We start from the raw sequence: 22,338 nt of genomic DNA, 5'->3' as shown, positions 1-22,338 counted from the left end.
ACTAGCATGCAGTGCAAAGGCAATGAAACTGACTAAGTCATTGCAATGATTTTATCTTGCGATGTGACCCTTTCCTGGTAGGTAAAGCTTGGTGCTGAAATTATTATAGAATTACTTACATGCTCATTATTAAAATACCATGAAGCAAAATGCATACTTTACCAATTTCATACTTACTTGGAAGAGTCAAAAAGTCATCAATGAGATAAACATGTTCCTCATCAGGGTCAGATGCAATCAGATTCATTTCATTCTTAAAATTAGAGTAGAAAGGATCTGTTGCATTGGCTATCCCAATTGTAAACACCTCTGTGTGTACAGAATGGGCTTCTTTCACTGCTATTTCCAGATCTGTTGGATCTCTCATGTCCGTCTGTCCATCAGTTATTACTATTGCCACTTTGCGTGCTTCTTTCCTAGCTAACTTGAAAACTTGATTTGCTGTTTCTATGGCAGTTCCAGTGTAGGTGCCTTCTCCTAAGTATTGCATGTCCTGGATTAATGTTTTGACTTTCTCCAGATTTACGCCTTGCCATAAGTGAATGATTACTTGAGCTTCAAGGCTGTAAACTATTACACCAATCCGGATAGCTTCTCTGTTGCCAGTAACTCGGTCTATCAGAGCACCAACAAACTCTTTAACAATTTCAAAGTTTTCAGGTCCAACGCTTTCAGAACTGTCTATCACAAATACCAGTTCAACAGGTTTCTCTTTGCATTTCCTTCCACACCCTGAAATAAAGAATTAAATATCAACTTTTTGGATGTAGATTGAAAAGTATAAGAACACTATCAGTATTAATAATTACATATAAATGAAGGAGTAATTCCTTATCACCAAACGGAGATGACTTGCTGGGAGGCTTTGCTGGAGATTGAAATTTGGTTTAATATTGTCACATGTACCAAAGTACAGTGAAAAGTATGTCTTGCATATTACTTATACAGATCAAATCATTATGCAGTGCATGGAGCTAGAACAAGGTAAAACAATAACAGAGTGCAGAATAAAGTACAACAGCTATAAAGAAAATGCAGTGTCGATAATAAGGTGCAAGATCATAATGGGGCAGATTGTGAGATCAAGGGTCCATGGTGTGTTGCCTCCCAGGTGCCAGGGTACGGGATGTCTCGGATCGGGTCCTGAATATTCTAAAGGGGGAGGGTGAGCAGCCAGTTGTCTTGGTACATGTTGGTACCAATGACATAGATAGGACAAAGGAGGAGGTCCTGAAGAGAGATTTCCAGGAGCTAGGAAGGAAGTTGAGAAGCAGGACCTCCAGGGTAGTAATCTCAGGATTGCTACCTGTGCCATGTGCTAGCGAGGGCAAGAGTAGTCGGATCAGGCAGATGAATGCGTGGCTGAGAGACTGGTGTAGGGGGCAGGGCTTCAGATTCTTGGATAATTGGGATCTCTTCTGAGGGAAGTATGACCTGTTCAAAAAGGACAGGTTACACCTGAACCCGAAGGGGACCAATATCCTGGCGGGAAAGCTTAATAGAGGTGTTAGGGAGGGTTTAAACTAATTTGGCAAGGGGATGGGAACCGGAATGATAGAGCGGAGGAAGGGGAAAACAGAAATAAATCTAAGATAGTGAGCAGTAAAGATGTCAGGAAAGACAGGCAGGTGATGGGGCAAATTTATAGCCATTGGGATGAGTTGCAGTGCAATAAAGTTGCAGTGAAATCAAAGCAAAAAGTATCAAATACTGGTCTTAAGGTGTTGTACTTAAATACACGCAGCATAAGGAATAAGGTGGATGATCTTGTACAGCTACAGATTGGCAGGTATGATATTGTGGCCATCACTGAGACCTGGCTAAAGGATGCATGACACTGGGAGCTGAACGTCCAAGGATACACGGTGTATCGGAAGGATAGGAAGGTAGGCATAGGGGGAGGCGTGGCTTTGTTGGTAAGAAATGATATCAAATCATTAGAAAGAGGTGATATAGGATCGGAAGATGCAGAATCTTTATGGGTTGAGCTAAGAAATAGCAGGGGTAAAAGGACCCTGATGGCAGTTATTTATAGGCCTCCAAACAGCTGCTGGGATGTGGACTACAAATTACAACTGGAAATAGAAAAGGCTTGTCAGAAGGGCAGTGTTATGATAATTGTGGGGGATTTTAACATGCGAGTAGATTGGGAAAATCAGGTCAGCACTGGATCTCAAGAGAGAGAATTTGTAGAATGTCTGCGAGATGGCTTTTTAGAACAGCTTGTTGTTGAGCCTACTAGGGGATCGGCTGTACTGGATAGGGTATTGCGTAATGAACCGGAGGTGATTAGGGAGATTGAGGTGAAGGAACCCTTAGGAGACAGTGATCATAACATGATTGAGTTCACTGTGAAATTAGAAAAAGAGAAGCTGAAATCTGATGTGTCAGTATTTCAATGGAGTAAAGGAAATTACAATGGAATGAGAGAGGAACTGGCCAAAGTTGACTGGAAAGAGACACTGGCGGGAAAGACAGCAGAGCAGCAGTGGCTGGAGTTTATGCGAGAAATGAGGAATGTGCAAGACAGGTATATTCCAAAAAAGAAGAAATTTTCGAGTGGAAAAAGCATGCAACTGTGGTTGACAAGAGAAGTCAAAGCCAAAGTTAAAGCAAAAGAGAGGACATACAAGGAAGCAAAAATTAGTGGGAAGAGAGAGGATTGGGAAGTTTTTAAAACCTTACAAAAGGAAACCAAGAAGGTCATTAAGAGAGAAAAGATTAACTATGAAAGGAAGCTAGCAAATAATATCGAAGGTGATACTAAAAGCTTTTTCAAGTATATAAAGAGTAAAAGACAGGTGAGAGTAGATATAGGACCGATAGAAAATGATGCTGGAGAAATTGTAATGGGAGATGAGATGGCAGAGGAACTGAACAAGTATTTTGCATCAGCCTTCACTGAGGAAGACAGCAGTACACCGGACACTCAAGGGTGGCAGGGAAGAGAAGTGTGCGCAGTCACAATTACGACAGAGAAAGTACTCAGGAAGCTGAATAGGCTAAAGGTAGATAAATCTCCCGGACCAGATGGAATGCACCCTCGTGTTCTGAAGGAAGTAGCTGTGGAGATTGCGGAGGCATTAGCGATGATCTTTCAAAAGTCGATAGATTCTGGCATGGTTCCGGAGGACTGGAAGATTGCAAATGTCACTCCGCTATTTAAGAAGGGGGCAAGGAAGCAAAAAGGAAATTATAGACCCGTTAGCATGACATCCGTGGCTGGGAAGTTGTTGGAGTCGATTGTCAAGGATGAGGTTACGGAGTACCTGGAGGCATATGACAAGATAGGCAGAACTCAGCATGGATTCCTTAAAGGAAAATCCTGCCTGACAAACCTATTACAATTTTTTGAGGAAATTACCAGTAGGCTAGACAAGGGAGATGCAGTGGATGTTGATTATTTGGATTTTCAGAAGGCCTTTGACAAGGTGCCACATATGAGGCTACTTAACAAGATAAGAGCCCATGGAATTACGGGAAAGTTACATACGTGGATAGAGCATTGGCTGATTGGCAGGAAAAAGAGAGTGGGAATAAAGGGATCCTACTCTGGTTGGCTGCCGGTTACCAGTGGTGTTCTGCAGGGATCAGTGTTGGGGCCGCTTCTTTTTACATTGTACATCAATGATTTAGATTATGGAATAGATGGCTTTGTGGCTAAGTTTGCTGACGATACGAAGATAGGTGGAGGGGCCGGTAGTGCTGAGGAAACAGAGAGTCTGCAGAGAGACTTGGATAGATTGGAAGAATGGGCAGAGAAGTGGCAAATAATTAGTGGCAGAGACTTGGACCAGCTGGAAAAATGGGCTAAAAAATGGCAGATGGAGTTTAATACTGACAAGTGTGAGGTATTGCACGTTGGAAGGACAAACCAACGTAGAACATACAGGGTTAATGGTAAGGCACTGAGGAGTGCAGTGGAACAGAGGGATCTGGGAATACAGATACAAAATTCCCTAAAAGTGGCGTCACAGGTAGATAGGGTCATAAAGAGAGCTTTTGGTACATTGGCCTTTATTAATCAAAGTATTGAGTATAAGAGCTGAAATGTTATGATGAGGTTGTATAAGGCATTGGTGAGGCCGAATCTGGAGTATTGTGTTCAGTTTTGGTCACCAAATTACAGGAAGGATATAAATAAGGTTGAAAGAGTGCAGAGAAGGTTTACAAGGATGTTGCCGGGACTTGAGAAACTCAGTTACAGAGAAAGGTTGAATAGGTTAGGACTTTATTCCCTGGAGCGCAGAAGAATGAGGGGAGATTTGATAGAGGTATATAAAATTATGATGGGTATAGATAGAGTGAATACAAGCAGGCTTTTTCCACTGAGGCAAGGGGAGAAAAAAAACCAGAGGACATGGGTTTAAGGTGAGGGGGGAAAAGTTTAAAGGGAACATTAGTGGGGGCTTCTTCACACAGAGAGTGGTGGGAGTGTGGAATGAGCTGCCAGATAGATGAGGTGGTAAATGCGGGTTCTTTTTTAATATTTAAGAATAAATTGGACAGATACATGGATGGGAGGTGTATGGAGGGATATGGTCCGTGTGCAGGTCAGTGGGACTAGGCAGAAAATGGTTCGGCACAGCCAAGAAGGGCCAAAAGGCCTGTTTCTGTGCTGTAGTTTCTATGGTTTCTATGGTAAATGAAGTACAATGTTGGAAAGTGTATGGTTATGCACTTTGGCAGAAAAAATAAATGGCAGACTATTATTTAAATGGGGAAAGAATTCAAAGTTCTGAAATGCAACGGGACTTGGGAGTCCTCGTACAGGATACCCTTAAAGTTAACCTCCAGGTTGAGTCAGTAGTGAAGAAGGCGAATGCAATGTTGGCATTCATTTCTAGAGAAATAGAGTATAGGAGCAGGGATGTTGAGGCTCTATAAGGCCCTGGTGAGACCTCACTTGGAGTACTGTGGGCAGTTTTGGTCTCCTTATTTAAGAAAGGATGTGCTGACGTTGGAGAAGGTACAGAGAAGATTCACTAGAATGATTCCGGGAATGAGAGGGTTAACATATGAGGAACGTTTGTCCACTCTTGGACTGTATTCCTTGGGGTTTAGAAGAATGAGGGGAGACCTCATAGAAACATTTCGAATGTTAAAAGGCATGGACAGAGTGGATGTGGCAAAGTTGTTTCCCATGATGGGGGAATCTAGTACGAGAGAGCATGACTTAAGGATTGAAGGGCGCCCTTTCAGAACAGAAATGCGAAGAAATTTTTTCAGTCAGAGGGTGGTGAATCTATGGAATTTGTTGCCACGGGCAGCAGTGGAGGCCAAGTCATTGGGTGTCTTTAAGGCAGAGATTGATAGGTATCTGAGTAGCCAAGGCATCAAAGGTTATGGTGAGAAGGCAGGGGAGTGGGACTAAATAGGAGAAAATGGATCAGCTCATGATAAAATGGCGGAGCAGACTCGATGGGCCGAATGGCCTACTTCTGCTCCTTTGTCTTATGGTATCATAAGTTAATCTAACTTTAATTATTAGAGCAACACACAAAAATTGCTGGAGGAGCTCTTTAGGTCAGGCAGCATCTATTGAAATGAATATATAGTTAACATTTCTGGCCAAGACCCTTCACCAGGACTGCAAGGGAAGGGGAAGATGCCAGAAGAAGGTGGGGGGAGGGGCAGGAGTACAAGCTAGAAGCTGACAGTTGAAGCCAGGTGGGCGGGAAGAGGGGTTGAAGCAAGGAGCTGGAAGGTGATCGGTGGAAAAGGTAAAGGGCTGGAGGAGAAGAAATCTGATAGGAGAGGAAAGTGGACCTTGGGAGAAAGGGAAAGAGGAGAGGCGCAAGGGGATGGTGATAGGCAGGTGAGGAGAATAGGCAAGGGGGGGGCAGAGGGAGGAATTGAAGAAGAGGGAAGGGGGAAAAAATTACCAGGAGTTGGAGATATTGATGTTCACACCATCATATTGGAGGCTACATCAACAAAATATATGATGTTGCTCCTCCATTCTGAGAATGGGGGTTGGGGGGGAAGTAAAGATGTGTTTGGTGGTAGGATCCCATTGAAAATGGCAGAAGCTGTGGAGAATGATGTGTTGGATGCAGAGACTCATGGGGTGATAGGTGAGGGCAAGAGGAAGGCGGTGGGAAGATGGGGTGATTGCGGAGGCTCAGGAAATGGAGGAGATACGGGTGAGGGCAACATCAATGGTGGAGGAAAGGAAACCCTGCTCTTTGAAGGATGAGAGCACCTCTGATATCCTGGGAACAGGTGTGGCAGAGACGAAGGAACTGAGAAAAGTGACTTGGTGGGAAGAGGATAGCCGTGTGAACCTTTAGGTTTATAAAAATTATTGGTTCAGAATTTATCTCCAGATATGAAGACAGAGAGATCGAGAAAGGGGAGAGAGGTATCAGAAATGGACCAAGTAAAATTAAGGGCAGGGTGGAAGTTGGAGGCAAAGATGATGAAATTGATGAGCTCAGGATGGGTGCATGAAGCAGCACCAATGCAATTGTCAATGTTGTGCAGAAAGAGTTGAGGAGTTGTAGTGCAGTAGAGCAGGAAAGATTTGAAACATGGACTATTCCACGTAGCCAACAAAAAGCCAGCCATGTCTGGGGCCTATGCTGGTGTTCATTGCTACACCTTGAGTTTGGAGAGAGTCAGAGGAGCTAAAAAAGAAATTGTTGAGGGTAAGGACCAGTTCCACCAGGCAGGTGAAGGTATTGGTGAAGGGAGACTAGTCCGGTCTGTTGTTGAGAAGGAAGTGGAGAGCTTTAAAGCCTTTTGAGGGGTAATAGAAGTGTATAGGGACTTAATTATTTCATTGCTTCAATCAACTTTTGTAAGTATGACAATTTATTGGATGCTATTACACCCAGAGAAGTTATCCTCGAGAACCATGCAAGAAGCATGTTGTTGAAGGTATTGTTATGGTCTCCATGTTGGTTTTTGAGCATTTGCTGCCAATCCTTGAGCAGCTGTTTGTGAGGTGCTGCCTCACCTTTGGTCCTGGATAATTTCAACATAGAGCTGACTATATCAGCGTAAATCTCAATCATAAGAGTGAAAGGTTTCCTCCTTCCAAAAGACATTAGTGAACCAGTAGCGTAATGGTCACCATTAATGATATTATATTATTTTCACCGTCAGCTACCATCAGAACATTAGATCGTAAAACAGTTTTCACTGCTGCTGACATTGGCAGATGAACATTAATAACTTCCTTCAATTCCTCACCAAAAGCAACTTGATTTTGTATAGGGTCCCTGAGTTGCAAGATCTCCCTCAGTGTTTTCCAAATCTGAGTGGAATGTCAGCAGAAAGCATGACTGCCAGTGGGTGAGTAATAAGAAGATAAGAAATGGAAATGAGCAAGAGCCTGGAGGAGGGTGAAGCTTGCCTGTAGACGTACAGACTGGCAAGGCCACGGTGAGACTGAAAAGTGGTGAGAATTGCTCACCCTGGAACCAATGTAGATCATCAAGCACGGAGGAGATGAGGGAACTCCATGGGGAAAATTTTAGTACTAGCAGTAAATTCTGGGTGAACTCCTGTTTACCAAGTGTGAAAAATGAGAAGCTAGCTAGGAAGGTATTTTAACAGTCAGGCTTAGTGATAACAATGGAGGGATTCGATAGCAAGTAAGCTGAGACTGGAGTGGAATAGAGTCGAGTTCAAGCGAAGGGAAGAAAAGAAAGTTTGGTTTCAATTCAGTTTAATGGTTAAAGCGGTGAACTGCCTGGATATGCTCTTGGTCATGAGCCATGTCAGTAGCTGAGAACATAATACAAATATCATTCCACTCTTTAAGAAAGGAGGAAAGCAGCAAAAAGGAAATTATAGACCAGTTAGCCTGACCTCAGTGGCTGGGAAGAGTCAATTGTTAAGGATGAGGTTATGGAGTACTTGGTGACATAGGACAAGATAGGAGAAAGTCAGCATGGTTTCCTTCAGGGCAAATCCTGCCTGACGAACCTGTTGGAATTCTTTAAGGAAATTATAAGTAGGATAGATAAAGGGGATGCAGTGGATGTTGTATACTTGGACTTTCAGAAGGCCTTTGACAAGGTGCCGCACATGAGGCTGCTTACCAAGTTAAGAGCCCATGGTATTACAGGAAAGTTATTAACATGGTTAGAGCATTGGCTGATTGGTAAGAGGCAGAGAGTGGGAATAACAGAATCCTTTTCTAGTTGGCTGTCAGTGGCGTGGTGTTCTGCAGGGGTCACTGCTGGGACCACTTCTTTTATGCTGTATATCAATGATGTAGATGATGGAATACATGGGTTTGTCACCATGTTTGCAGATGATATAAAGATTGGTGGAGGGGCAGGTAGAAACAGGTAGGATGCAAAAGGACATAGACAGATTAGGAGAATAGGCAAGAGAGTGGCAAATGAAATACAATGTTGGAAAATGCATGGTCATACATTTGGTAAATGTGCAGACTATTATCTAAATGTGGGGAAACCCCAAAAATCTGAGATGCAAAGGGACTTGGGAGTCCTTGTGCAGAATTCCCTAAAGGTTAACTTGCAGGTAGAGTCGGTGGTGAGGAAGGCAAATGCAATGTTAGCACTCATTTCAAGAGGTCTAGAATATAAGAGTAGGGATGTGAGGCTGAGGCTTTATAAGGCACTGGTGAGGCCTCGCCTTGAGTGTTGTGAACAGTTTTGGGCTCCTTAGCTAAGAATAGATGTGCTGGCATTGGGGTGGGTCCAGAGGAGGTTCACAAGGATGATTCCAGGAATGAAAGGGTTATCATATGAGGAACGTTTGATAGCTCTGGGTCTGTACTCGCTAGAATTTAGAAGGATGAGGAGTGATTTCATTGAAACCTTTCAAATGTTGAAAGGCTTAGACAGAGTAGATGTGGAAAGGATGTTTCCCATGATGGGGGAGTCTAGGACAAGAGGACACAGCCTCAGGATAGAGGGGCATCTATTTAAAACAGAGATGTGGAGGAATTTCTTTAGCCAGAGGATGGTGAATTTGTGGAATTTATTACCATAGGCAGCTGTGGAGGCCAGGTCACTGGGTGTATTTAAGGCAGAGCTTGATAGGTTCGTAATTGGACACAGCATCAAAAATTATTGGAGGAAGACTGAGGAGTGGGGCTGAGCAGGGGAGAAAAGGATCAGTCATGATTGAATGGCAGAGCAGACTCGATGGGCCAAATGACCTAATTTTGCTCCTACGTCTTATGATCTTATGATCTTTTATTTGTGGCAGGAAATAAGACAATGGCTTTGGCTTCCCTTAAGTAATTTCAATTTATTTAACAGTGAATGCTAGAAAATGATCAGGTCCAACACTTCCCTCTGTGTGGCAGACAGAAGCGGCATCACAGACAATGGAGGTAGGAGTTGTTTGGTTCTGGGCATCACAAGCGTAGAAGTAAAACCTGAAGTGTGTTCGGGTGGTTCAATAAATGAATGAGAAATGGAGTCAAGTGGTGAGGGGTTATGCTGAGGAATTGTAATGATGGATACTTCCGGTGGGTGGTGGGGGGTGGCAGATGGGGAGGTGGGAGGATGAACTCTGGAACGTGTCAGAGTGCAGCAGTTGGCCAGATTTCCATCTCAGGTCCTAATCTAATGTCGGACCACCCAGTATCCCTATTGAAGTCCTGATTTCCAGCACTAGCACCGGCCTGAGTTGTCAGTGACAGCTTCTACCCAGTCCCTGTTGGCTGCTGTACAACTCCCATGGAGTCTCCACAGAATCCTGCAGGGCAGCAAATTTTACCATAACAGCAAAGACAGGGAAGTTCCCTTTCAACTCCATGTCAGCTCCAGGGGGAAAGATAAGTAGTCATGTCTTTATTTTTCTTCACATTAGTTTTAATGATTTTAATTAATTTTCAGTGCACAAGTTGTTTTTCAGCTTTCTAATTGTTAATGAAAGATTGATTTACTTGTCTTGAGTGATAGCTTTGGCAGCGAGTGATTTTGGGACAGCTAAGATTCAGTGGCTATCGATGTGCTTCCGAGAGTCCACGTGGCTGTCTGTGCACACTAGCTCAAGCACTAATGTGGGGAGCTAAACTCCCAGTCAAAGACTGACCTGTACTGGAACATACTGTATATTAGAGCACAAGGGCATGGGGCCAGTGATTTAGGGGTAAAGGGAGACGTGCTCCATTATTTTATAGGAATATTTAAACTGCTTAAACAAAATTATCACAGATGTTAAATACCCATATGAGCAGGAGCATTGTGGATATCAGACTAAAGAGGAAATTTAATATGTTGATCTGGATGAAAAGTTTGCATTAGTCATTATATGCATAACTTGGGCATGCAGGAAAATCCATCTTTGCTTCCAGACTGCTAATATCCAAACGTAAAGATATTGATTCTGCTTTTAGAACTGACAATAAGCATTAGAATAAGATTAATGAGCATTATGACAACTATTGCACTTGTTAGAGATAAACTCAGAACCTCATTGTAAATGATTTAATGTAATACTTTGGATTTCGATTGTTAAATATGCCAAATGGCAGTTCTTTTATGAAGCAAATTAATGACAAGAAAGGTAAATACATCAAGTGGCACCATTTTTATATATAGTTTAATTGCCCTTTGGATCCTTTGCTTAAAAAAATAATTCAATCAGAAAAAAACAGCTATGTTCTTAAACTGAAACCTTAAACTGACCATGAAATTGTTTATGAATAATGATGAAGGTGATTGTAAGCTAAGTAGTTGTTGATACAAGTCTACTACATATTTTGTGTTGGTGAAGTTGCTCAATTGATAAAGCATTGGATAATGGATTTATTGTGAGGTGCTCTCTATGAATATTTAATTTCTGCAAGCAGAGCAACATTTGCTTTTTCAGAAGCCTTAGAGTACCACTCAGAATTTCAATGCAAATGTCAACATTATAAATTAATACTGATACATTCTCCAAATGTCCCAGTTTAATCATGATGTTCCAATACTAAAGATTAATTTAATTCCTACACCCCTTTCTGGACTTTTTGAATTTCATAATATCTGACATTTATTGAACCAAATGTTAGCCATGCTCCACTGTAGCTCCAATCTGATGGGAGAGTTGGGTTGCTTGAGGAACAATTGAGGAATATTTTTATCCCTAAATTCTAACATATATCTGCCTTTGGTGTCAAGACAACAAGCAATGACAATAGTGAAACACAATTGTGTACTCACACTCAGTGAAAAACATTTGAAAAGAGAGCATGACTCATTTGGTTTGAGTGTCTAACTTTAGCAGAGTACACAACTAAATCTTTATTCGCTCTCATTTGAACACAAACATGAGAAAGTCTACAAATGCTGGAAATCCAAAGCAACACATGCAAAATGCTGGAGGAACTCAGCAAGTCAGGCAGCACCTATGGAAATGAGTAATTAGTCAATATTTTGGGCTGAGACCCTTCGTTATGACTCCTGAAGGAGAGCCTCAATCTGAAACATTAACTGCTTATTCATTTCCATCGATGCTGCTGACTTGCTGAGTTCCTCCAGCATTTTGTGGATGTTCATTTGAACAAAATGCCCTTTCATATCCATGATCAATTGGTTTAAATAGAAGATGGACAACTGCTTTAAAAGTACCTTATATCATATTGAGTTAATTTATACACTTCTACTTACCACAGATCATTCTAATCAACCTGATTACTTCCTCTCTCTAAAGAAAAGATGGAAAGATAAAATTGTCTTTATATTTTTAATACATTGAGGCCACACATTAACACGGTCTTCTAAACCAAACATGAATTAGCTCATTATACAGTACTGTTCAACCTTTGAGCAAACCCATAGAAAATAATGACAAGGTGTTTCCCTGAAGTGGTCTGAGATAATTTTCCCCAAGTTAGATCCGCCTAGCAATCATTTCCAGATGAAGTCTGTAGAACCCAAACCTCTGTATCAGTGCACCTGATGTATGCTTATGTCAAAGACGTAGCTGCTGATGTTGCTAGTTATACTAACCCATTTTAATCTTTGCCAGGTGTTTCTGATTGCACCTTGTGATCTTGGTTGTTCACTCACTGTACAACTAAGAATCAATTCACTACTTTGCCTCTTTTTCCATTGTTTATAGGGGCATTATACTGGTGATGATGGGGTTTTTAACTAGGCTTCTTCAGAAATGAACAAAGGTCACCAAGCAACAGTAAGCATTTTAAGCATCGGTGTTTGGCTGCTTCATTGCTGATAGCACCCCATGACCTGAGTAATGTTGGGGGTGGGGGGTATCTGAACCTTGGAGCATGAAACAAAAGTCATCAGCTAAGATTCCATTCCCAGAGAGTCTGCAGAGATGAGACATCCACCTAGACTGCTCATATGAAGGGCTTTGGTGGAACACTGTCAGTATAGATGTCAACCTCCCCAGTATGCAGATCTGTTCTTAGTTAGTGGAAGCAAGGAGTTGGTGCATTTATAATGGTGCGGAGCTCTCCTTTAATATCTTGTGAACTCATAAAATCTTTAATGCACCACTGTCACCTCCTTTTTCTGGCCTCAAGTGATCTCCTGTCCTCTCCTGACACTACTGGAATCAGTCTCATTTATAAGGCCTTGAATGTCCCTTTGTGTGAAGGTCCAACAGACCAGCTGGTGCTTTGCTAACAATAACTCATTTAAAAATTAACTTTGAAAATAGAATTTTGTAGCAGCTGCCATTCGTGAAATCAACACAGTTTAGGATATTGTTCATTGCATTCCAAGGTTTCATGAAGTTGCCAAATTTCCATTACAAAGACATACAATTGCAATGTAGCTGAGAGATCAAAATGTAAGATATTTAATCGGGGTGGAAAACACCAAGATTATCTCTAATTCACTATAGTTATATATTCCTTGGAATGAAATAACAAGAATCATCCATAATGAACACATTTTTAAAGATAATAAATAGTCCTTAGTGCTTTTGCAGAATGTTCAAAAGCATACCCTTACAAAGAATCTTTTGAGAATATAATGCAAATGGAAGTAAGTTCAAAGGGTCCACTTAGTTGCTGTACCTTGATGGAAACCCTGAAGGTATAAATGTCTAAAAAAGAGCAATTAATCCTTTTCTCAGGAGTAGCAGCCACTCTTCTGCTTAAACAAATGAGTGATTGATGAGCACTGTGGAAATTAAGCTTGTTGCTATATTAAAGTAGCAAATTCTCTCAATCCTGTCCTCATTCAATACAGTGCTCCTTTGAAGACACTCAGCAAAATGTCTGGTTTAGATACTTACTGTGAAACCAGGTTCACCCTTCTCACCCTTCTTTCCCTACGGATTTAGAAATTACAAGACGTCATTTCCCATGCATTATATTTGTTCACAAAATCAAATGAGGCAATCTTGCATGATTTATCTGGAAATAAGTATCTTACTGGATTGCCATCAATGCCAGGGATTCCTTCATCACCTTTGTTTCCTTTACTCCCTCTTTCTCCTTGATATCCACGATCTCCCTATGAGAAGAACGTGTAAGTATTAAATACATTTCTACCAAAAATCAACAGTAACGGTTCGATCAACTCACAGCGTACAAGTATAAAGTCTTCAAATCTGACTGAGGCCAAATTAAAAGTTGATCTCTTTCTATCACTCAGTGTTGCACATTTTCAAAATTTTCTACTTTATTTCACTGTTAACACATTTTGTTTCTTTATGACTTCTATAAACACAGTAACTGAATCTTGAAATAATCCTGAAAGGAATGTGTTTTCTCCAGATAGCAACACTTTTCTTGGCCCTCGAAAAAAGCCAAAATAATGCACACGTATTTCACGAAGCATTCAGAGAAAATGGGCTGCGGAAGATGAAAAGATATTTCAACAAGCCTCTATAAGGAGATACAGCAATGCATTTTTGAGAATGTGGTCATGACTGGTTTGTTCCCTGCTTTGTCTTTAATGTGAAGTTCGAGATACTTTTCAAGTATATCCAGTGGTCAAGTGCTAAGGTTGTGAAAGGTCAAAGCCATCACTGAGGCACACCAAGTTCAGAGAAACGTTGATCCCTGTGGGTAAAAATGTAACATGAAATGTATGGCAATATAGAGTGGGCATTGTGAGTTGGGTTTGGAAATGAAATAATTTGCAATGGAAGCGCACTAGCTATAACTGGGCTGACAGAAATGGCCAGACCAAGAAGACTGTAATATGTGTAGAAGTCAGACTTTGAGTGGAATGGTATGCATTGATCAAGTTAATCATATAATTGATCCTGTAGTGCCATCGTATCACTAGAAGAATGATGGTAGCATTGATTAACAAAATTACTAGAAAATGATCTCATTAAAATGGATATAAGATTAGGATTAAAAGTTAATACAGTGCTTCTAATCCTATCACAGAGAAATAAAATGTTGTGTTACCACAATTATTCCTGCAATTGTGATAACATTACATTTAACATAAAACTGACAGAGCCCTCAATCTTTTAATATATCCTTAATAGAAATTACAGCTTTTTAATTCCCTTCATATGAAAAATATTTTAACATTGAAATATTCTTTGTCTCTACTCTTTCTTCTTAATGAGGCATCAGCTACCATTAGAGTATAGAACACTACGGCACAGAAGTAGGCTCTTCGGCCCATCTAGCCTGTGCCAAACCAATAAATTGGCCAGTCCCATTGAATTGCACCTGGACCATAGTTCGCCATAGACCTCCTATTCATGTACCTATCCAAATTTCTCCTGAGCATTGTGACCAACCTCACATCCACCAATCATGCTGGCAACTCATTCCAAACTCTCACCGCGCTCTGAGTGAAGAAGTTCCCCTTCATGTTCCCCTTAAACGTTTCACCTTTTACCCTTAACCCATGGCCTCCAGTTGTAGTCTCACCCAAACTCAATGCAAAAAGCCTCCTTGCATTTATCCTATCTATAACCATCGTAATTTTGTATACCTCTATCCTCTTTTGAATAAAGTACTAAACTATTCAACTGTTCCTGGTAACTCAGGTCCTCATGTCCCAGTAACATCCTTGTAAATTTTCTCTGTACTCTTTCAATCTTATTGCCAAGTTTCCTGCAGGTAGGTGATTAAAACTGCACACAAAACTCTAAATTAGGCCCCACCAACGTCTTATACAATTCCAACATAACATCCTAACAACCCTATCTACCTGTGACACCACCTTCAAGGAACTATAGACCTATATTTCCAGATCTCTCTGTTCTACCACAGTTCTCAGTGCCTAATACCACTCACTGCGTAAGTCCTACCCTGGTATGTCCTCCCGAAGTGCAACACCTCACATTTATCTGCATCAATTTCCATCTGCCGTTTTTCAGACATTTTGCCAGCTGGTCTAGATCCCACTGCAAGCTTTCATACTTTTCCTTGCTGTCCTCTACATCTCCAATCTTGTCATCATCAACTATATTTAAATCAACGATAAGGATGATAATGTGGTAAACACAACCTCCCAAATCTATAAGATAGGTGGAGGAGCAGGCAGTGTGGAGAAAACAGAGAGCCTGCTGAGAGACTTAGATCGTTTAGGGGAATGGGCAAAGAAGTGGCAAATCAAATACAATATTGGAAAGTGTATGGTCATGCACTTTGGTGAAAGAAATAAACAGGCAGCCTATTATTTAGATGGGGAGAGAATTCAACATGCAGAAATGCAAATGGACTTGAGAGTCCTTGTGCAAGATACCCTAAAGGTTAACCTCCAGATTAAGTCGATGATGAAGAAGGCGAATGCAATGTTGGCATTCATTTCTAGAGGTACAGAATATAAGAGCAGGGATATGATGTTGAGGCTCTATAAGGCACTTGTGAGACCACACTTGGAGTATTTTGTGCAGTTTTGGGCTCCTTATTTTAGAAAGGATATACTGACATTGGAGAGGGTTCAGAGAAGATTCACAAGAATGATTCCAGGAATGAAAGGGTTACCATATGAGGAATATCTGGCAGCTCTTGGGCTGTATTCCCTGGAGTTTGGGAGAATGAGGGGGGATCTCATAGAAGCACTTCAAATGTTAAAAGGCCTCAACAGATTAGATATGGCAAAGTTATTTCCCATGGTAGGGGATTCTAGGACAAGAGGGCATGACTTCAGGATTGAAGGACGTCAATTTAGAACTGAGATGCGGAGAAATTACCTTAGTCAGAGACTGGTAAATCTGTGGAATTTGTTGCCACGAGTAGCTGTGAAGGCCAAGTCATTGGGTGTATTTAAGGCAGAGACAGTTATGTTCTTGATTAGCCGGGGCATCAAAGGGTATGGGGAGAAGAAAGGGGAGTGGGGATGACTGTAAGAATTGGATCAGCCCATGATTGAATGGTGGAGCAGAATCGATTAGCCAAATGGCCTACTTCTGCTCCTATATCTTATGATCTTATGGAATCCTTTTGAATGTTGAAAGGCCTAGACAGAGTAGATGTGGAAAGGATGTTTCCCATGGTGGGGGAGTCTAGGACAAAAGGGCACAGCCTCATGATAGACCGGTATCCATTTAAAACAGAGATGCAGAGAAATTTCTTTAGCCAGAGGATGGTGAATTTGTGGAATTTGTTACCACAGGCAGCAGTGGAAGCCAGATTGTTGGGTGTACTTAAGGCAGAGCTTGATAGACTTGTGATTGGACATGGCATCAAAAGTTATGGGAAGAAGGTCGAGGAGCGGGGCTGAGGAGAGGGAAGAAAGGATCAGGCATGATTGAATGGCGGAGCAGACTCGATGGGTCAAATGGCCTAATACTATGCCTATGTCATATGGTCTTACGGTCAATAGATGACGCCAACAGATTCGCAGGAGAGCTGTTGCCTCACCTGGAAGGACTGTTTGGGGCCCTGAATGAAGGTGACCAAGCAAGTGTAGCACTTGGGCTGCTTGCAGGGATAAATGCCGGGAGGGAGATTAGTGGGGAGAGGTGAATGGACAACCTTCCTAACTGGTTTAAGAGACTGTACCTCTATGAATTAAAATAGATCTTGAAGTTTCAAATAAATGAGTAAGCATTCTTAAGAATAATACTGAAAGTGGCAGAAGTTTTATTTACCTTTTGACCTGGTACACCTTCACCTACTGGCCCTCTAGGACCCATCAAACCAGGAGATCCTGGTGCTCCCTGCAGAGGCAAAATTTACTCATTACATGCTGCATACTGATATAATGCTGAGATGCTGATACTAGACAGCTTTATGTTCTTGAATATGACAGGGCTTTGACTTACACATCCACAGCAGCAGGAAATACCCCACCTTCCACCCCTCTATTACTGCTATGAAGGATAACCAACTAGTTGCAGGTTGTTAGCTGGTGCTTACTACAGACTATGGCTATGCTTCTTCAATTATTCAGTGGTGTGCAGGAACCTTTAGATGTTGAAGTACTTTGAGTTGACTTCAAGCTTCCTGAGAGAACACTTGGTCCCAATGATTAGCAAGCATTCCACTTAGAGGTGGTTTTACGGTGGAGAAAGGGGAAGAAGATAGGAGCACCCTGTGAGATGGAAGCTATGCAAAGTTATGGTGAGCTGCACCTCATTAAAGCCTGTATTTCAGGAAGAAATAGCCCACAGACCTTGTCCATTGTCCAGCTATTACTCGAAACTCGGGGCAGGATGATAACAGCTCTGTATCAAGCTCTTTCCACCTGCATGAAAATTATTTTCAATATCTTCTGGATTACTGGCCATTGATGTGTAAGGAAAATCAGCAATGCACTTTATTTTAAGAGAGCTATTTAAATTTGACCTCTCTTGCCAGAGGGCATTAGGTTAAGCAAAATGTTCAAGAACAACACTGCAGGTGCTCGAAATCTAAAACAGGAACAGAAAATGCTTAGCAGAACAAGCACCACAGGTAGGGAGAGAAACAGAGAAATACAAGTGCATTGAATCTAGCACTCATCATCCAAACTGGAAAATGAGAAACCATTTGTTGAGAGGGGCTGGGTACTGAGAATAAAGGGGATGCCTTCAGGGTAACAAAAATCCGACAGCAAATGTTGGACTGTGGGGTTTTAGGAAGAGACAGAGGAACCTGGGAGGAGTGACACAAGGAGTACTGAGTGTTTCAAAAAAAGTTACACTCCTGATCAATAGAACTCCATTCCTCCCTGCACCAGCAGATGCATCATATAATAGATGAACTACCTCAGTACTTTTTCAGAACCAGAATCAGAATTAAGTTTAATATCACTAGCACATGTTGTTAAATCTGTTAACTAAGTGGGAGCAGTACAAAGCAATACAAAATAATATAGAAAGGAAAAAAAGTAAATAAGTAAATCAATTACAGTCAGTGTGTATGAATATGTGTGTGTGTGTGTGTGTATGTTTGTTTGTTTATTTATTTTTTTAAAATAGTGCAAAAATAGAAATAATAAAAGTGTGGTAGTGTCCAAGGGTTCAATGTCCATTTAGGAATCAGATGGCAGAGGTGAAGAAGCTGATCCTGAATCACTGAGTGGGAGCCTTCAGGTTTCCGTACCTCCTACCTGATGGTAACAATGAGAAGAGAGCATGTCCTTGGGTGATGGGGGTCCTTAATAATGGACACCTCTTTTCTGAGGCACTGCTCCTTGAAGATCTCTTTTTTGCACTAATTATTTAATAGTATATATAGTAATTTATTATTATGTATGGCAATGTAGTACTGCTGCAAAACAACACATTTCACAACATATGCCAGTGATATTAAACCTGATTCAGATTCTAATAATCCTTTTTGTGCATTGCTGGTCCATCTGTGCTGTCATCCCAGTGTTCCCCTGCAATGCCAGTCCAGCAGCTGGCAGATGGCTGTGGAATATAGACAAGATCAAATGTCCCTGGCTTCGAAGGCCCATATTCAGGCAGCTGATAAATTAGGACTTGATGCCGCTTAAGTGCTCTGCTTCATTACCTTTGGTCCTTGTATGCTATTTCCTTGGGGCCCCTTTGGGCCAGGAAAACCCATCCTTCCAACCGAGCCCTAATAATGTATAAATAGACAACAGAGTCAATTAAAGTAACATATTTCCTTGGCCTAGGTGAGATTTTCAGGTCAACTCTGATGCAATATATCGTAAGCCCTTGACTTATGAGTTTTTTATGTTGTTCTTGTATCGGAATAGATAAGGGAGTGTGTTTACTTTCATACAGCATTTTCTTTCCAAATCAGTAACAAATGCATTCAATGTATAAGAACAGTGAACTCTTATAATGGTTTAGAAAATCATTCCAGAAATTATCAGTGGCCTGCCACGTTCCCAGGACAGGTAAGACACTGTGTAAACTTCTTCCGATCGTGCTTGTTCATTGGCCTTCGCAGTTTCCCCTTTTTTGTTTAAAGGGTACCTGTTGAAAACACTGAAGCATAACCAAAATGCTCAGAAAATTACTTCAACAAAAGAGTACATGGCTCTGTATTGTTTTTCCCACATAACTTTTCAGTTACAATCTGGTGGAAGGTGATAATATTTTAATTTCATTTTTTTGCACAGTTTTAAACAAAAACCTTTCATCCACACTGAAAACTCTATTCCAGAGGTTCTATTTCAGCTACTTTATCACCAAGCTCATTGCCCGCTGAATAATCCTAACAATTTTGCAGAAGTTGTACTAGTTTTCAAGTGACAACCCTATTTAAGTTCAGCTTGATCAAAACTCAATTTGATTGGGTGTTTCCTCTCAGATCCCACAGTCATTGGAATTTGACCCTGAAGTGACTGAAAATATGATTTACTCCAGGTTAAATCTATTTCTGATCTTACATTGATATGTTAACAACTGGCTGATAATTTCCAATATGCACCCTCTAAATATTAGTTTAGGAAAATGAGTAACAAAGACACAACCATTTAGATATGCAAGGGTTACATTTTGGTTGTCAAAACTAACCTTTTCACCAGGATATCCTTTTCCTGGAATTCCAACTGGGCCTGGTGGTCCTGGAGGGCCATTTTCACCCTGAAAACGATATTTCAAGTTCAAGTTCCAGGTTTAATGTTATTAGCGTTCAACCACACTCACGTATACAGCTAAACAAAACATCGTTCTTCTGGGGCAACAATGCAAAGCACAGTACGTATAGTCACACACAACACAGGTAGTTACCATCCAGCACATACAGTCACAAGACAATATTAGCACAAGACTCTAAGTGATGTAGCCTGAAGATTGACGTGTTGCCAAAGAGTGCAAGGTCCATATTTATGTAAGACACTATGATGTTACTGGCACTATCATAATAAAAGAAGCAGTCGTATAAATCCTTGAATAGAAGATGAAAAGTGACTAATGCAGGATGAGAATGTGTCTATGAGTTGGGGTATGGAGTCGGGAGGGCATTCAGACAGGGTGTATATTTTTGCTGGGTGGCAGCCGGCTGTTAAGAAGTATAACGACTGGGGGAGGAAGCTGTTAAGAAGTATAACGACTGGGGGAGGAAGCTGTTAAGAAGTATAACGACTGGGGGAGGAAGCTGTTACCCAGCCTGACAGTTCTGGTTCTTGAGCTGTGATACCTTCTGCCTGACAGCAGGAGGTCAAAGTGACTGTGGGAATGACAGGAGGGGTCTTTGGCAACACTGGAGGCACTACGTAAACAGGGCTTCAGAATCAGGTCTAATATCACCAGCATACGTCGTGAAATTTGTTAACTTTGCAGCAGCAGTATAATGTAATACATAATAGAAAAATTGTGAATTACAGTAAGTACATATGTACAACTGTTAAATTAAGTAAGTAGTGCAAAAATAGAAATAAAAGGAAGTAGTGAGGTGGTGTTCGTGGGTTGAATGTCCATTCAGAAATCGGATGGCGGGGGGAAGAAGCTGTTCCTGAATTATCAAGTGTGTGCCTTCAGTCTTCTGAACCTCAGTCCCGATAGTGGCAATGTGTAGAGGTCATGTCCTGGGTGGTGGGGTTCCTTAATACTGCACTCAGCGATTTTGATTTTGACCATTGCTCAAGTGTTCAAGTGTGGCATTTTTTTGGACAACAAATGGTATCAATGATTTGCTGCTACTACTTATCCCTCCTCCCATTACCATCCTATTGTGGACAATAAATTGTCAACTGTTTATTTCTGAAACTGAAAAGCACAAAAGCAGGTTTACCTTTGGTCCGGGAAATCCTTTGCCGTCATTTCCTGGATCACCACGTGGACCTGGCAGTCCTGGTACACCCTAAAATAAAATGTGTAAATACTTTTGTATTCATAGAAATGCTAGACGAATTTAGGCAAATGGATTATTACATGACTATTGTATTTGATGGTTGTGGAAATCAAGAATATTAAAATATTGCCTAATTCATAATTTATGTGTGAAATTACGGAAAACACACGTTTATTTATGTAAATGATAAACATTTCAACATTACAGGCAGATAGGTGAAAAGAGATCAATAGGCATTTTAAAATAGCCTGTCTACTATGGTGTAATTGTATACTACAGAATTGTAGAAACAGAAAACCATACCCAATTCATAGTACAATACAAGCTATTTCATAGTATGTTCATAATGCACTCTATTTTCAAAATTTGTTCAATGGAATTGATTTTCAGAAGTGGAGTTCAACATACTGCTGCTACTATGAATTGTCAGGTATGTTTTGAAGTGTGTGGTTAAATTTAAAACAAACAAGTAAATTGCAATTTATCTGAAAGACTATCATGATTTGTTTACTAAAAGTACTGGGATGATTTTCCTAACTTACTGGGTAAACTTTTAAAATTATTTATGCAGGTTGAAGCTTCCATGGACTAACCTTCGTGCAGATAGTTCACTTCTCTGGAAGAGCATTCAGCTTCTGATCAACATCTTTGCCAAACCTAAACATACTTTTCCCTTACAACTTGTACTATTCTGATTGCCATGATAGAAAAATGGAGGAGAAGCAGATCATATTTTTGTGACAATGCCTCTCAAACAAAGCAGGGGCATATCATGGCATCCATGAAAAACGTTGTACCGACTTAGACATATATCGGCATGCCAGGTCAGATATTTGGACCTCTCTATATACTACCAATTTAAGAGAACCTCCACCACAGGTAAAAAAGTTTATTTACCTTTTTAAGGACATCTAGGGATGCTGCCACATCCCAAAGGAAGATTAATTGGAAAATCCTGTGTTGAGAATCAATTAAAATCAATTGCTTTGTCACCAATTTTGCAATTTTTATTTTAAGTAGTGATTTTCATATATTAGCTCACTGAGCTTTACAGAGGCCATTTTAAAGACTATCAGAAAATTTCATTGAGTTTGTACGAGCATGTACTTTGAATTCATGGCTAATAACATTAACATATTCTATTCATCAGCTTTGACAGTGTTGCTTCTTTCAGTTTCGATACTCATTTCTGAACCATCCCAGTTCTGAAAAATAGCCCAGTTAATGGCATTTTGGCACCAACTCAATGGCTGCAAACATAGACTTCA

At 40.8% G+C, this 22,338-nt stretch overlaps 2 protein-coding genes across 9 annotated transcripts in view; one reads left to right on the top strand and one right to left on the bottom strand.

Moving 5' to 3' along the window:
- The window catches only part of LOC140195305 (uncharacterized), a 224,580-nt gene that overhangs the window by 23,476 nt on the left and 178,766 nt on the right, over window positions 1-22,338 (bottom strand). For all 5 annotated transcript variants that reach the window (XR_011885416.1, XR_011885417.1, XM_072253406.1 and 2 more), the window contains exons 25-32: window positions 21,011-21,079; window positions 19,792-19,860; window positions 18,815-18,883; window positions 16,966-17,034; window positions 13,329-13,409; window positions 13,189-13,224; window positions 11,589-11,625; window positions 178-732 (exon numbers count right to left, since the gene is read on the bottom strand). Coding sequence is in view for 3 of the 5 variants with exons in the window: in XM_072253406.1 (XP_072109507.1) it covers window positions 178-732; window positions 11,589-11,625; window positions 13,189-13,224; window positions 13,329-13,409; window positions 16,966-17,034; window positions 18,815-18,883; window positions 19,792-19,860; window positions 21,011-21,079 (985 nt within the window). In the remaining 2 variants the exon portion in view is untranslated. The remainder of the gene's footprint in view (window positions 1-177; window positions 733-11,588; window positions 11,626-13,188; window positions 13,225-13,328; window positions 13,410-16,965; window positions 17,035-18,814; window positions 18,884-19,791; window positions 19,861-21,010; window positions 21,080-22,338) is intronic.
- The window catches only part of LOC140195306 (glycoprotein-N-acetylgalactosamine 3-beta-galactosyltransferase 1-like), a 205,853-nt gene that overhangs the window by 83,018 nt on the left and 100,497 nt on the right, over window positions 1-22,338 (top strand). The window lies entirely within an intron of this gene.

This window comes from Mobula birostris, chromosome 3 (assembly GCF_030028105.1).
Source record: "Mobula birostris isolate sMobBir1 chromosome 3, sMobBir1.hap1, whole genome shotgun sequence".
In the NCBI taxonomy this organism is placed as follows: domain Eukaryota; kingdom Metazoa; phylum Chordata; class Chondrichthyes; order Myliobatiformes; family Myliobatidae; genus Mobula; species Mobula birostris.
Note: the sequence above shows the minus strand (reverse complement) of the source record. Positions and strands in the feature narration are given on the sequence as shown.